At 33.0% G+C, this 16,959-nt stretch overlaps 2 protein-coding genes and 1 long non-coding RNA gene across 3 annotated transcripts; 2 read left to right on the forward strand and 1 right to left on the reverse strand.

Moving 5' to 3' along the window:
• Positions 1-286: 286 nt before the first annotated feature.
• On the forward strand, positions 287-11,646 carry LOC149266517 (putative anthocyanidin reductase). The gene is made up of 6 exons (XM_089430611.1): positions 287-471; positions 578-744; positions 8,729-8,938; positions 9,027-9,186; positions 11,070-11,283; positions 11,382-11,646. Exons 1-6 carry the CDS (start codon positions 348-350, stop codon positions 11,524-11,526), a joined length of 1,020 nt encoding a protein of 339 aa, XP_089286737.1. The 5' UTR covers positions 287-347; the 3' UTR covers positions 11,527-11,646.
• On the reverse strand, positions 6,722-7,443 carry LOC149266518 (uncharacterized). The gene is made up of 3 exons (XR_016260158.1): positions 7,342-7,443; positions 6,856-7,253; positions 6,722-6,825 (listed from the first exon to the last, which is right to left on the reverse strand). It is a non-coding gene; the product is annotated as an uncharacterized LOC149266518 (long non-coding RNA).
• LOC149266519 (putative anthocyanidin reductase) lies at positions 7,247-8,800 on the forward strand. The gene is made up of 2 exons (XM_089430614.1): positions 7,247-7,754; positions 7,862-8,800. Exons 1-2 carry the CDS (start codon positions 7,628-7,630, stop codon positions 7,960-7,962), a joined length of 228 nt encoding a protein of 75 aa, XP_089286740.1. The 5' UTR covers positions 7,247-7,627; the 3' UTR covers positions 7,963-8,800.
• Positions 11,647-16,959: the final 5,313 nt, after the last annotated feature.

Consider the following 16,959-nt stretch of genomic DNA (forward strand, 5'->3'; position numbering starts at 1 on the left):
GTAAGGTGGGGCAAGGTGCCTAAGTTTGAGGATCACTAGCAAGCTGCCAAAGTCACATTATAATGGGACCAGATTAGTTATAATGGGATCAGACTAGTTGCTCGGGTTAGGTGTTGTACACGATTCCCAAGAAGGGCCCAGCTAGGCCCAGCTAAAGCTTCACGCTTTTCCAGGGAGGTTCTAAGCCTTATCTTCTTATATTTCGTTCCAACTTTCCAGCTAGGCCGAGCTAAAGCTGCACGCTTTTCCAGGAAGGTTCTAAGCCTTATCTTCTTATATTTCGTTCCAACTTTCCAAATTCATTCATTTGCAATCCGACAATCCTGTTGAAGCGTGGGACAAAGACGATGTGCGAGGAAAGAAGAGACCGCACTGTATGTGTGACGGGAGCAGGAGGTTTCATTGCCTCATGGCTAATCAAAGGGCTTCTGCTCCGGGGATACAGTGTCAATGGCACTGTCATGGATCCAGGTGATGTTATGTTACATTACGACCTTCACATTAACAGCAGCTTCTTTGTTTAATATCTTTCTTTGTTTTATAAACCAGAAGTCCGGCTCTCTCAATTATTATGCAGGGAACGAACGCGAGACTGCCCATATTCTGTCGCTCCCGGGAGCCAAAGAGAGGCTTCGGCTCTTCAAAGCCGATCTCCTCGATAAGGGCAGCTTCGATACTGCCGTTCAGGGCTGTGAGTTCGTCATTCTCTTGGCGACATGCATGGATTTCACTGTAGACGCAGAGGTAATTTAAATGTTTACACTCATTTATAGAGACTACAACATATTCCCCATCCTAGGTTGGAGAGAGCATCTCAATCCAATTACTATTACGTAAAATATTAGTTTTCTCAATTTTTTTTTACATAGTAGCTAGTACTTAGTTTAAATATAGCTAAATTAAAGTAAAAATACTCAAATCAAGTTAGTGTTAAGGTTTATAATCAAGTCAATTTAAGTTTTAGTGATCAGTAATTAAGGTATTTTGTTAATTGTAATTCTACATTGTACCTACCAACAATAATAATGTTTTATTGTTTTGATAATATTTTTGTTGAGAATGTTTTACATTTTCTGTGTAGAGTATAGATAGATATATTTTAAAGGGTAGTGGTTCTTGCCAGATATATCTTTGAAAAATATGTTAAATATATTCCCTAAATAATATATAAATATGAATAATGAAATTTCTTTATTTAGTTATTTGTTGTTTGAATTGATAACCATTTTAATTTATTATTAATACTTTTTATTGATTTCTTATTAATATTAATAAAATTATATAATTTTATTATTATAATTTAATTTATTTCTTAAAATTCATTTTATTTTTATGTGCTTAAACTATCTTTTGTAATAAATAATAAATATCTAAATAATATAAATAAGTAGTTTTTATTTTTAAAATAAATGTATAATAATTAAATGAATCTATATTGATTTTTCTATGTATCTAACAATTTTTAATATATATATTAAATAAAAATTTATTGTTTGAATCTATTAGGAATTGATACTCTATGGATCAATCTATTATTTATTTTTAAAGATCAATTTTCACTTAATTATTAATGTGTTTATTTTTATTTGTTTATGAATAAAGTTATTTAATTTGACTAATAAAATTTTAAATCTATTAACTAACAATATATAAACTTGTTAATTAATTACTTTCTAAGGTGTAAAGATTTGCATAAATTGTGGTGGGTAGGAACCATTTAAATTGCATAGTGTTGAAAGACACATAAATAGTCGTTGATAGAAGCCAAATAATGCATTTAGTTGATCTCAAAACAATCATTATAGAACAAGACTTGGACCAATCATATTGCAGAGAAATCATTTTAAATATTAATAAAAAATAATAAAATTCAATTCATAATATTAGACTATAACGAAGTTGCAATTTTTTTAGACCAAAATCAAAATAATATCCCATAAACATAGTATATAAATAATAGTCACAAATAAATATTAAATGTAATGAAAACAATCCACCAATAAAAAAAAATTTCCCCCACTTGCTTTGCTTTCCTAGTCAACCTTCCTTCACGATTAGAGATGCTTGATGAATGATTAAAATATAATCGCTTGATGATTGATGGACATATGATTGCTATGGCTGTGATTGATTGACACATGATTGAGGGATCGATGTTTTATTGACAAATTATTGCTATTGATGTAATTGAGTGTTGAGGTGATTGATGATGGATTGAAATATGATTGCTATTCATGATTGACACATGGTTGTGGGGCTATGATAAGAGCTAACCAGTTTTTCATAGGGCATTAAATTCCCGTATAGAGATCCCTTTTATTATATATGTCCGTGCCTTTCCATCACGCATCCATCATTTCTCTGAGAGCTTAGGGTCCATCACATTAAACTTTTTCCGGGAGCCGGGGACCCACCACCTCTGAGCTGGGACCCGCTATGCTGGTGCATTTTCAAACGCATTTTCAAACAAACGCATTTTCAAACGAACTCTCGCGCCAAACATCATTTTCTCCATTCGCGCTCCCATAGCAGGTCCCCTGCGACCCTCTCGAGGACTACCACTGTAGACATAAGGTTTGTGAAGTTCACTCAAATACTGCGAAGGTTACAGTGAATGCTATTGAGCAAAGGTTTTGCCAGCAGTGCAGCAAGTTAGCACTACACTACCCTTTTTATGATTGGACTGGATGTCATATTCTGCTCATTTTCCCCCTGGGTTACAGTTTTTAATGTAAATAGTGTGGTCATTTGAGAAGATTGTTGTTTCTTCGTTTACCCGAAGTATATGTGGAAATGAAGATTGTATGTGATGTAACAGTTGTATACTTTACATCACTCCATGAGAAGTTGTGGGCAACCTTAATTGTTCTCGTTAGTCTCCTTTCTTCTGGAAAATTAAAAATTAAGTGGGGTTTCCATAGTTATGAATTTGGTTGAAGTGCATCACGACTCTTACTGTAATAACAGTCAGTTCCTGACCATTGTTTCATCACCCAATTCATTTATGATATGACAACCATTAGATATGGAGAGTGGTTTGGATGGTAAACTTTGTAGGCCTTCTATGATTGAATGAGAAATTTCATTTTGATAAAATGGATTCAAGTCTCTCTATATTTAATGTGGCTTTGTTGATTTGGCTCCTTTCTTCTGGAAAATTAAAAACTAAGTGGGGTTTCCATAGTTATGAATTTGGTTGAAGTGCTTCACGACTCTTACTGTAATAAGAGTCAGTTCATGACCATTGTTTCATCACCCAAATCATTCATGATATGACGACCATTAGATATGGAGAGTGGTTTGGATGGTAAACTTTGTAGGCCTTCTAGGATTGAATGAGAAATTTCATTTTGATAAAATGGATTCAAGTCTCTCTATATTTTATGTGGCTTTGTTGATTTGGCCCTGGTTTAAACACCCATTGAATTTATTCATCACCTTGTACATATTCAAGCTTCCTTCACCTGTAGTGCAGTGTACCACCCTGCCATATTCGAGCTTCCTGTCATGTGCTGAAGGGTGTGCTGTACCCTTCATGACACAATCCCAACTGCATCTCAGTTGAGTACATCAACCTTCTAACCAAATCCTGCCTATAAATCCAGAGTGGAGGATGAAGTATTGCCAAATCTGGAATTTCTGGTGCAAATCATCTTTGAACTCTTCAACCATTTTTTATCCCATCTTATACTGTGCGCAGTGTCCTAAAAGCTGTTATATTATGCACAAGAGCCATAAAAGCTCTGAGATCTCCCTCTTAGCTTTGTCAAAGCAAAGCACACTGACAAGAAAACAGGAGAAATTGTCATGTGTGGCAATTCACACTTGAATTGCCATATCCTTCAATAAATTGCAACACACACTTAAAATTAGAAATCAAGTGGGGTTTCCATAGTTATGAATTTGGTTGACCATTGTTTCATCACCCAATTCATTCATGATATGACAACCATTAGATATGGAGAGTGGTTTGGATGGTAAACTTTGTAGGCCTTCTATGATGTTTAAAAAAAACACAAGGAGGCCTGCTGTGATGCTGCATGGTTTGAATTGCATAAGCATCTAAGTTGGGTAGGAGCTTTATCTAGAACTTCTTGAATGAACTTTGCTTGCATTGCTTCCTTGTAAATCTTGTGAATTTGCAAAACGACATAGGACAAGATGCTCGAATTTGTCCTTTTTTATAAAATTTTCCTTTTTTCTTTTAAAATTCGAACTTGTGTGGAATTGATATACAGAAACAAGTGAAGTGGACTCTCCATCTCTCTTATCAACCCTTAGCTAATGGAGAGTTAGGTGAAGTTTTTTTTCCGGGTTTGAAATGCCTGGTCTGCTTGCTGAATGTAGCTAAGAGGGTAAATACATTGTTCTAGTCATTAGGGGTGAATACTTCGTTTCAGTAAAGGCTTTGAAAGGCCTTTTCTGTTGACTGGGGGTGTTGGGGGAAGTACACCTGATGATAGATGTGCCTGTCTTTGTGTTACCCAAGACAATGGCTTCCTCAAAACCGTGTCTCTCCTTGTGTTAGTCATCAAGACACATTTATTATACATGTATGCTACAAAATTGGAGACTGAAGATTCATATAGATCTTCAGCTTATGTAGACTACGCTAGAATATACTCTTTGAAAAATATATTGTTCCTTGTGAGGACACCAAAAATTAGAGGATATCCAGGAGACATAGTAGACTACTGCACACCAAGATACAAAAAAATAATATTCTGAATTTTGTTTCAGAGTTTTGAAGTTAACGAATCTGAGGATTTAATATGGAAAGGTGTAGTATGATTTATTCTCTTACTGCAATTCTGTGAAAGGACGAAAGCCAGCTTTCTTCCAATTTGCCTAAAGTAGGGTTTTTCAATAGAAGAGACAGAACCTGGTAAGTGTAGTGTGTTGGGTGATATAGTTAGAGGACTTGTGTAAGGGTTTGCTCTTTTATGGTGGGTCTGCTTTTCCCATTTTCCTTAACAAGTTTTAGTTTTGAACTTTATAGCTTTACTTTCATTTTTTTCTCTTTTCCATTTAGATCAAATGACCTTGAATTTCTCTTAAACTTGGCCACGATTAAATTTATTTGTCACTTTTCATTCGGAATCTTACAAATCTAAAGTGTTCGACAAGTAGAGAAGTTACTCTAATTGATGTGTCAGACGTTAAATCATCTCTCATGGATGTTCCAGCAGCTAGTCGGTGGTAGATTTGAACCGGTCGGTGATCATCAGATTGTATGTTGGAGTCATATCATTTGCACATTCCACATAGGCCTCTATGAAATAGGTGGAGGGGAACCTTAGCATCCATCACCTTGCTGTTCTTTGATGTAATTTTGGCTCCCTCTTAATCTAAGTTTTCCTAGAGAAGCCGATTCAGTTTTCTGTTCATGATCTTATTCTTTCTGTTTCCCCTCATCTGACTGCTTGCCTAACTATTGAGTTCTGCTATGCTTTTATATTTTTCAGTTTTCATTAGGTCTAAATCTCTGAACATATAAATGCTGTAAGGGTGAGCATTTAGGTTACAATATGTTCAGCCTTATTATGTTGGCCTGGAGAATTTTATCAATGGGGAAATTAATGTTTGTTTCTAAAAAACTTTTCAGGTATGTTTTCACAAGGCACTGATAGCCCGCAAATTTCGTCACTGAGATCAGAACAGACAAATCCAGTGCCTTTGCACAATTTTGCTAGTAATGGATAATCCTCTCCTCCTCATCCTTGTTCTAATTCCTAAAATACCTAATTTCAATATATCAAGTTTACCGGGGCAAGACATTAAATTAAGACCAATGTCAAGGCTTGCTGACAGAGATTCAGTGAGCTATAAGATGGCGGTTCTTATGCTCATTAGTTACATCATTTTTGTGGATAAAAACTGAAACAGTTTCTTGAGTTTCAGATGCTAGCATTTGTATTTTCTTGTGACTTTATTTGCAGAGCACTGAACACAATCCTTTGGGTTTCAGATGTTACATGGGTATTTTCTTGTGACTTTATTTGCAGAGCACTCGGTTGACTGTCAGTGCTATCCCCTGATTCAGGCCCGAGAAATCGCACAATTACAGCTGTTCATGATTAGGTTCTTGTATCATCCATTGCCCGTTATCTTTTGCATTGCATTCCACTTGATCCGCTTTTGAATCCATCAAAGAGTTAGGAAAAAAAAGATTAAAAATGGAAGAGCGACCTCACCTGATCAGTATATCTGCACTGGTCTATAGATGCAAGACTGGATAATTTTTAATGATTTGGAACGAGGTAAGTGTTTTGCATTCATGTATATGGTGGTAGTTTGTCTGACATAAGAGAACAATTATCTGGAATCAGTCATTATTTCTGACTTTGAACAGTATCATCTTTAGTGAAGAAAGGTATTTCTGACTTTGAACAGTATCATCTTTAGTGAAGAAAGGTTAGGAACAAGAGAGAGAAATCTGCACGCTTCTATTTTTGGGTGGCATCCTGTCTAGTAAATATCTTGTCAGCTGTGTGACACCATAGCCAAATATCTTTAACCATTAATGGAAGAGCTATGAATATATTTTTGGGCCTCTGTTTTTCATTGGGTTCACTAGATATGAATATATATTTGGGCCTCTGTCACACTCAAACAAAGAGATTCAGTTGCATATTGTAAGAAAAAGAAACTATAAAGGTATCCGATATGGATATTGCTTTGGTTTCTTGTCCTTCAATGCTGTGTCAATGCATTCATGGCACAAAAACCAGAAATCACGTGCTCACATAGAATAATTTACCTGGTCGGGATTCAGCACCGTGAGCGGACCTCTGAGGTGAGCCAGCACTGTGAGAGCTCACGGACCTGCGAGGTGAGCCAACACTGTGAGAGGACCTGCGAGGTGAGCCAGCACCGTGAGCGAGAGTGGTGTATGCTCGAGAGGGTCGCAGAGGACCTGCTACGGGAGCGTGAATGGAGCAAATGAGTGTTTGGCGTGAGCGTTCGTTTGAAAATGCGCCAGCATAGCGTGTGCCAGCTCGGAGGTGGTGGGTCACAGGCTCCAGGAAAATGTTTGATGTGATGGGCCCTCAAGTTCATGGAGAAACGATGGATGCCGGATGGAAAGGCATAGGCATGTATGGTAAAGGGGTCTCTATACGGGCATTTAATGTCTTATGGCAGGCTGGTTAGCTCTTGTTGTGGGGTGATTGATTGAGGTATTATTTCTTCCTCTTCCAGTTGAGTCTCAGCCAATTGTATCAGTCTTATCCACTCATGTCTGAGATAAGTACCTGCATGGATGGAATTTGACGGGCAAATTGCCTGTTATGAGGTGATTGAATTGTATCAGTCTTATCCACTCATGTCTGAGATAAGTACCTGCATGGATGGAATTTGACGGGCAAATTGCCTGTTATGAGGTGATTTACCTGTCAAATACGGTTTAAAATTTTATGAAACCGTCAAAATCTTTACTTAAAACTGTAAAAGATCAGAAAAATGTAAAAATTGGTAAATTTGACAAATAAGTTTGTTTTGAAATTCTAACCCTAAATACCTCCCATAAAAATTCAACTTCTTTCACTCTTATCTGAGATAGGTACCTCCTACCAAACTTCAGCTTCTTTCGCTTGATATCAGTATTGTCGTTTAAAGAAAGAAGACGATGTTGGGTGACCAGAGAAAAAAATGCAGGGTGTGTGTGACGGGAGCAGGAGGTTACATCGCCTCCTGGCTCGTCAAAAATCTTTTGGCGAAGGGATACAATTTAAACGCCACTTTCAGAGATCCAGGTTTGCTATTGTTGTGATATTTTATATCGATTGCTCGCTCAACATAACCTTAACCTGACCGGTGGCTTTGCTTGCTTAATCATAAGTCTATTTGACTGATTCTGTAGAGAACAAAAGCAAAACTCGCCATGTTATGTCCCTCCCGGGAGCTAGAGAGAGGCTTATGTCCCTCCCGGGAGCCAGAGAGGCTTACGCTATTCAAAGCTGATATCACTAAAGAGGGTACCTTCGATTCTGCCCTTAGTGAATGTGACTTCGTTGTTCACTTAGCCACTCCCATGGATTTCACCATAGACGGAGAGGTAAATAATACTAATCACTCATATCCACAGTTTCCCAATCATTCCAAGTATCTTTATGTTGATCTAGATTCGGAAAATATCTATGTGATTAACAATCATTGAAAATATTTACGTGATGATTAACAGATTAGGTTTTGTTGATTGTAGATTTTGGAAATATTTTTTTATAGTGAGAAATATTGATTAATATCACTAAAATGAAAAGAGATTAATTGTTTGACTCCTCTAAAAAACCATCATATTTTAAAATATTTTCCAAATCTGCAATCAACATACATTCAACAATCATTCCATAGTCATTCAATATGTTATGTTTAACCCAATCCCATATTGCAAAATACTTTTGGGTATCCGATTCATTAGATATAAGATGACTAAACCCAATCCCATATTGCAAAATATTTTTGGGTATCTGATTCATTAGATATAAGCTGACTAACCATATTTTCCAAATCTGCAATCTACATACATTCAACAATCATTCAATGTGTTATGTTTAACCAATCCCATACGCAAAATATTTTTGGGTATCTGATTCATTAGATATAAGATGACTAACCAAAGTGAAGTTAACTGTTTAACTTATTCTTTTCTATATTATTTGAGAAATATTCTGGAATCTGCAAGTTATCCAAGATACCATGAAATTTTGACTTCTTTTAACTCTTTCAGGCACAGACAACTGTTGTGGAGGCTGAGGTTAAAGGGACTCTAGAGATTTTGAAGGCTTGTGCAAAGGCAAAATCTGTTCGCCGTGTAATATACACTTCCTCCATAAACGCAGCTTCTCCGTTGAATGACAACGGAAAATTCGGGGACTGCGTTGACGAATCCTGCTGGACCCCTGTCGATCTCATCAGGCGTGAAAAGCCACTTTTCTGGGTAAATTCGGATTTGTTATGAATATTGAATTAGCAGTTCTATTTATATCATTAATGGAGATAGAAGTAATGAGATTTTTGATGTCCAGATGTATTATGTGGCGAAGACATTATCAGAGCAAGCAGCTCTTCAGTATGGATCGGATCATGGCATTGAAGTGGTGACAATAGCGCCAGCCCTAGTTTCCGGACCTTCTCTTACACCTACGCTTCCTACCAGCATTGATGAAACTTTAGGATTGATCACAGGTATTTTGGATTTTTGAGATTTATGGTAGATTAATGTTATTGATTATTTACCCAGTAAAATACAGTAATCTATCAAACAAGTTTTTTTAGAATGCCCTTTACTGATATGAAAATCTTTTGAATTTTCTCAAAGATATGTTTGAATAAAAAAACTAAGATGCCAAGTCCTGTTAACATTAACAAATTAAATAACATGAGACATCCTTTTATTTCTGAGTATGCAGATCTTAGATTAGATTCATTTTCCATGTGATTTTGAAGGTATGACAAATTTGTCATGAAATAGAACTGGAACCTTGATGCTTTACAATGTTTCAAGCAGAATTTCTGCTATATCAAAACTATCCATATACACAAGACAAACACAATAATTAAGGTTCCAACTTTAAGCATGTCAGAGTTTTATCAACAGGTGAATCATACAGAGAACTTGTTACATCAGATAGCTTAATTGTATTTATAATAAGTTTGGTTCAAATTTTATGAAAAGAGATTGAGAGGTGGGAGTTTTATAAACAGTTAAATCATACTGAGAACTGTTTGTATCAAATAGCTTAATTGTATTCATAATAAGTTTGGCTCAAATTTTATGAAAATAGATTGACAGGTGGGAATTACTTAATAAGTTTTCTTAGAAATATATATATATATATATTTTTAATTATTAAAAAAGAAAGTACATTCTCAAAACTTTTTTTACATTTTTCAATATTTTTTTTGGCCCCTGCTTTGATCTTCTGTTTTACAATCATATATGTTTGAGGGAATTATAAAAATGTAGTTTTGCATCAGTAAAACACATTTCAAAAATTACAAAAAAAAAATGAAGCTAGTGAGCATAAAATGTACTAGCAATTACATAAATTCTAACAAGAGTAACACAGTTGAAATAAGCCCAGTATGTTGTGTCCATAGAGCATGAACATTACAAAGAGAAGAAGGAACGGGAGTTCAAGAGCTCACCATGTGCTTTAGCTGAAAAAAAAAACTATGTTGTGTCCATAGAGCATGAACACTAGAAAGAGGAGTAGGACCAGGAGTTCAAGAGCTCACTATGTGTTTAAAACTATGTTGTGTCCATAGAGCATGAACACTAGAAAGAGGAGTAAGGACTAGGAGTTAAAGAGCTCACTATGTGTTTAAGCTGCCAAAAAAATTTACCTGGATGGGAGTGAATGCCTTTCTCTAAGAAGAGGTCTGCCACTTGATTCTGCTCTATGTAGATGTGGGTGTAAATTATGTTCTGAAAATTATTAACCATTCTTCTGAGATAAATTTTAAAAGGTTTGATCCCTGACCCAACCTATAATGCTTTTGGCATCTCCAGAGTTGAAAAAAAACTAAATTAGTTTTACATATTTTTAATATTCCATATTACAAGTGTACACATCGTCTTTTGTATTAAAGTACCGTACCAACCTAAAGTCTACCTAACCTAAATAATTTGAAGGCAGAAAAAAGCCTCACAATTCCTTAATATGACCTAATTTGAAGGCAAAAGAAACCCTCGCAATTCGTTAATATGATCTTGTTATATGGTTTTCATCCAAATCTAGGTAAAACTGGCAGTAAAACCCTAACTTTTGGCGATGGATTGGATTCCGATTTTGGTGAAGTCATGGTTCCGCTCATGGTTGCAGACCATGATTATGGTCACCAAATCTGAAAGCTCGAATTCGAAGAAAATCATGGATTGTTGTTTCATTAGATTTTAAGAAAAGTTGGCCGGAAAAAGACTTATCAATATGATTACAGGCTATGGAATATATATATAAATAAAAAATTATTAATTAAAACCATAAACTCGAAAGGTTACAGAGAGTGATTTCCTTTTGCATGCAACCAAACATTCGTGGTCTTACAGTGACTTTCAAATGCAACAGGGAGACAAGAACCTTACGAATGGTTAAAGGAGTTCCAATGGCTCATGGGTTCCATTGCATTAGTCCACATAGACGATTTATGTGATGCCTACATATTCTTGATGGAGCATCAATCTGCAAAAGGTCGATTTATATGCTGTGCTCAAGATCTCTCTCTCAAGGAGCTGTGGGATTTTTGCAATAAACGCTATTCACAATTCTGTCCACCACTCCAGTAAGCAATTTATGCGTCTATATTTTCATTTTTATTTTTTACGTTTTTGCTTTGTAAAGCCACTTCCTAATGACATTAATGGATCATGTGAATTGCAGATATCCAAAGGAAGATGATTTTCTTAACCACGTGCCTGTTTCATCCAAACGATTGTTGGATTTGGGCTTCTCCTACAAGTATGGCTTACCAGAAATTTTTGATGAAAGCATTGAATTTGCTAAAACGATAGGCATATTGCAATAAACACGTAGATCATCATTTCTTTAAGAATTGTGGACAATAGTATGGAAAAGGAATCTATATTAATCAGTTTGTTAAGAGATTTAATTAGTTTGTAAGTTTATATTTAAATTTTCACACTCACTTTAGCCTATTATTTTTGATGAAAGCATTGAATTTGCTAAAACGATAGGCATATTGCAATAAACACGTAGATCATCATTTCTTTAAGAATTGTGGATAATAGTATGGAAAAGGAATCTATATTAATCAGTTTGTTGAGAGATTTAATTAGTTTGTAAGTTTATATTTAAAAAAATTTAAAAATGATTGAATTTGGGTTGCATTTTCACACTCACTTTACCCTATTACTTTTGATGAAAGCATTGAGTTTGATTGAATTTGGGTTGCATTTTCACACTCACTTTACCCTATTACTTTTGATGAAAGCATTGAGTTTGCTAAAATGATAGGCATATTGCAATAAACACGTAGATCATCATTTCTTAAAAATTGTGGACAATAGTATAGAAAAGGAATCTAGACAATAGTATGGAAAAGGAATTTATATTAATCAGTTTGTTGGGAGATTTAATTAGTTTGTAAGTTTATATTTAAAAAAATTAAAAAATATTGAATATGGGTTGCATTTTCACACTCACTTTAGCCTATTATTTAGCCTATTATTTAGGTTAATAGCCATTTTGGGATTCAAGCGGGGACCACTCAAAATGTAATGATAATGGTTTGGAATTTTGGAAGTTTACTAAGCCTAGAGGTTTTAGTGTAACTGAAAACCTAAAATGGTATCCAAGCCTTGTCCAAGGCCCAGATTTCAAACTCACTTAGTTAGGAATAGATCAACCCGAGACCAATAAAAAAAAGAATGATAATAGTAAATTTTAATGTAACTGAAAACCTAATAATTTGGAAATTTTTGAATTAAATATCATTAATAAATTATTAATATTATTTTTTGATATAAAGTTATCTTTACCAATATAAAAGGAAGAAATTTAGATTTTTTGAATAGTTAATAATAATAAAAATAAATTTTAAAAATGTTTCAAAATATTTTTGCTTCAATTATTTTTTTGCTTCCCTAATTGAGATTAGATAAGATCCACATGTTAAATAGAAAAATTAAATAGTGTCACCCACCTTACTACACAAAGATCTATTAATCAAAAGAGATTTTCTTCATCATTTAAAAAAATTAAAATATTAATAATAAAAATTAAATAAATAGCCATTAATAAAATTAAATATAAATTAATAATATATCATGTATTATTTTTTATAAAATACTTTGTAATCTAATTAATTTGTATTTCCAATATCATTAAAAATTGGAATATTACATTTATATAAAATTTAAAATAAAAATAAATTAAATAGAGAAAAATGTAAATGTGATATTAATTTTTAACTTGATATATGTTTATAAAACCTTAAGACAATGAACCAGGTCATTAACCATTAAATTGTTAATGAATTATAAAAGTAATTAAATCTCACTAAAATAGCATTTTTAGCTTCTAAATGAACGGTTTAATTGATGTAACTCTAATATGTAGTTCAGAAATTCTATGAGAGAAGATGTCCTTGTCATAAATAAAATAAAAATAAAGTTAAATATTTTATAAATTTAGAATCAAGCTTTGTCACTTGAGATAACTTAGTTTATATGATCTTTTAAAAAATAATACTCTATACATATATGTATGATGGACAAAAGATATTATATATATATATATATATATATATATATATATATATATATATATATATATATATATAATTTTAATTTGGAGATTTATTTTAAATTTAGATTTATTAAGTGTTTTGAAATATGATTTTCAATCATAAATTTTTATGAGTTAATTATAAGTAATATATGCATTTATTTATAGTTAATAAAATAATTGTGTTGAGAGGTATACTAGTGTGAGGGTGATGTGTGATTTTTTGTGTGTTCAATGTAGAGTTGACAAGAATTTTCGAAATAGAGAAATAGAATGTTTTATAAATATAAAAATAATTTCAAACGAATATGAATATTTGGTTAATTTTAATTAAAATAATATTAAAACATCAATAATTACACTCGCTTCTTGCTTGGTTGTTGCTATGACAATCCACTCACATTATGCTTAGTAAGTGCTCAGTTAGTTGGTTGTTGCTATGTCAATCCGCTCACATTATGCATTGTGCTTACTTAGTGCGTTGTTGCTATTATAATCAAATTTACAATCAAATTTAGTGTGTAAACTCGTTTAATCAAATTTACAATCAGTTTTGAATGTGTGTTCAATGTAGAGTTGACAAGTATTTTTGAAATAGAGAAATAAAATATTTTATAAATATAAAAACAATATCAAATGAACATAAATATTTGGTTAATTTTAATTAAAATAATATTAAAACATCAATAATTACACTCTCTTGTTGCTTAGTTGGTTGTTGCTATGACAATCCACTCACATTATGCTTAGTAAGTGCTCAGTTAGTTGGTTGTTGCTATGCCAATCCACTCACATTATGCTTAGTAAGTGCTCAGTTAGTTGGTTGTTGCTATGTCAATCCGCTCACATTATGCATTGTGCTTACTTAGTGCGTTGTTGCTATTATAATCAAATTTACAATCAAATTTAGTGTGTAAACTCGTTTAATCAAATTTACAATCAGTTTTGAATGTGTGTTCAATGTAGAGTTGACAAGTATTTTTGAAATAGAGAAATAAAATATTTTATAAATATAAAAACAATATCAAATGAACATAAATATTTGGTTAATTTTAATTAAAATAATATTAAAACATCAATAATTACACTCTCTTGTTGCTTAGTTGGTTGTTGCTATGACAATCCACTCACATTATGCTTAGTAAGTGCTCAGTTAGTTGGTTGTTGCTATGTCAATCCACTCACATTATGCTTAGTAAGTGCTCAGTTAGTTGGTTGTTGCTATGTCAATCCGCTCACATTATGCATTGTGCTTACTTAGTGCGTTGTTGCTATTATAATCAAATTTAGTGTGTAAACTCGTTTAATCAAATTTACAATCAGTTTTGAATGTGTGTTCAATGTAGAGTTGACAAGTATTTTTGAAATAGAGAAATAAAATATTTTATAAATATAAAAACAATATCAAATGAACATAAATATTTGGTTAATTTTAATTAAAATAATATTAAAACATCAATAATTACACTATCTTGTTGCTTAGTTGGTTGTTGCTATGACAATCCACTCACATTATGCTTAGTAAGTGCTCAGTTAGTTGGTTGTTGCTATGTCAATCCACTCACATTATGCTTAGTAAGTGCTCAGTTAGTTGGTTGTTGCTATGTCAATCCGCTCACATTATGCATTGTGCTTACTTAGTGCGTTGTTGCTATTATAATCAAATTACAATCAAATTTAGTGTGTAAACTCATTTGATCAAATTTACAATAAGTTTTGAATCTCCTAAAATGGCTAGATTTCAATAACCCAACTTGAGAGTGTTATTTTACCCAAGCAGTAGAGCTTCAAACTCTGTTATGTTATTAATACATGAAAAATTTAATCTATAGAAAATGGATGTATTTTACCTTAAACAATTTTGCAAAATAATCCTAGCACAATTTCCTTCTTTGGAAGATGCTCCATCAAAAGAAATTTGCCAGATATGATGAGAGTTTGGAGGAGCTTCAGAATTATTTTGACTTCCAACTTCCTCTTCATTGAATATAGAATAAATTCCTAAATCATATTCAACATATTTTACTGAAGGTTGCATAACATTTACAATGTAAGTAACTATTAGTTCCTCTCTGTACATGATGATATTTTAAGGGCTTCTAGGAATAATGATATGGGTTCCATCCATTGAATAATATCCTTTGGTCAGAGATAGTCAATCTCTACCTAGGATGACAGATAAAGTACTAGCATCCATATCAATACCCTATATATTGAAAGTAGTACAAATTTTAGGATGAGAACACATGGCCAATGTAACATCCTTGACTTCTCCAATGGTAGGCTATTTTTTCTTTTTAAAGACTAGAATATTTCTAGATACTTCATTAGTATAAGAAATACCTAAGTCTTCCATCATGGTCTTTGACATAACACTAGGCCCGATCCCCCATCAATTAAACAATAATGAGTAATTTTGTCAAAGATCTTCATAAAAACATAAAAAGGTAGATTCTTAGGTTATTTATAGTTTGTTACAGTTCCAAATACTTCATTCATAGAGGGTTCTGATTCTTATTCCATTTCAGTAATAGTTACAGAGGAAATTAAGTGTTCAGGTTGCTTTTCAAGAAAATTTCTGAGATTAACAATTTGTTCAAGGATTCTATCTAATTTTAATACTATAGCATTTGATTTGATTTCAGATAAATCCCTAATTATATTATATTCTTCAATGACCTTGGAAGGAGTTTATATGGGTTTCGAATTAGGGTTAGCTCCAACCCTAGGAGGGATTTCCTAAGCAGACTTCTTAAGAGCAGGATTAGTATTCTTGCAATTAAAAGAATTATTTTGAAATTTTTTGTTATAGTTTTGTGCACAAGTATTTACAATGTGAACATCATCATCTAACTAATCAAGGATACTTACAAAAGAATTGTTAATTGGAGGTACATATTTTTTTTCCAAAAATTCACTCTTTGCTCGCTTTCATAACGTCACATGTTTTTTCATCGTGATAGTCCTCACAGAAATGACACTAATGGAAATTTACAAGGAAAGTACCAAGTGAGGATGTCACATGAATAGATTGAGAAGCTGAAAGAAGAGAATAATTAATTGGAAAAGGAGAGACTTTCCTTTATGATATCATTATGTTATTCATATCTTGCATAAATTGAAATATTGTAGACATTTACGTGCTCTTATTCGATTTAGTAAAAGGAAGCCCTGATCTTAAATTTTGATCTTTGAATTCTAAACAAGTTTGCAATGTTGATGCTAGATTATTAACAATTTTTTCCTCAAGCCTATTTTTGTAGGCAGGAGGTATAATTCTATAATAATGAATCATAGCAACTTAACTGTGAGGCCTAATAAATTCAAGAATTCGATTATATAACTTGGTAAATCTTAAATTAAATTTCCTAATAATTTCACCGAGTTGAAATACCATGATATTATATTATTTTAGTCAGTCGACATAGCTCTATTGTTTCCCATATGTTGATTTAAACTAATTAAAAGGCTCATCTCAAGTGGAAAAATATTTAGGGGTTAGATCGAAGAACTATGATGTGTCCTTCCATTACAATGTATTTACAAAAAACCTCATACACACGTCATTGTCATCAACTCCTATGCTGTTATAGGCATTGGAAAGGGCACTAAAATGTTCTTCCATAGTACAAGTGCCATTACCTAAAAACTTAGGTAAATAATTTTTAAATTTAGGAAAAGGAGCAATGGTTGGAGGTAAATCCAAAGGAGG

The sequence above is a fragment of the Pinus tabuliformis genome, chromosome 6, assembly GCF_031772625.1.
Source record: "Pinus tabuliformis cultivar Carrire ecotype Pingquan chromosome 6, CPIR1, whole genome shotgun sequence".
NCBI classification, from domain to species: Eukaryota; Viridiplantae; Streptophyta; class Pinopsida; order Pinales; family Pinaceae; genus Pinus; species Pinus tabuliformis.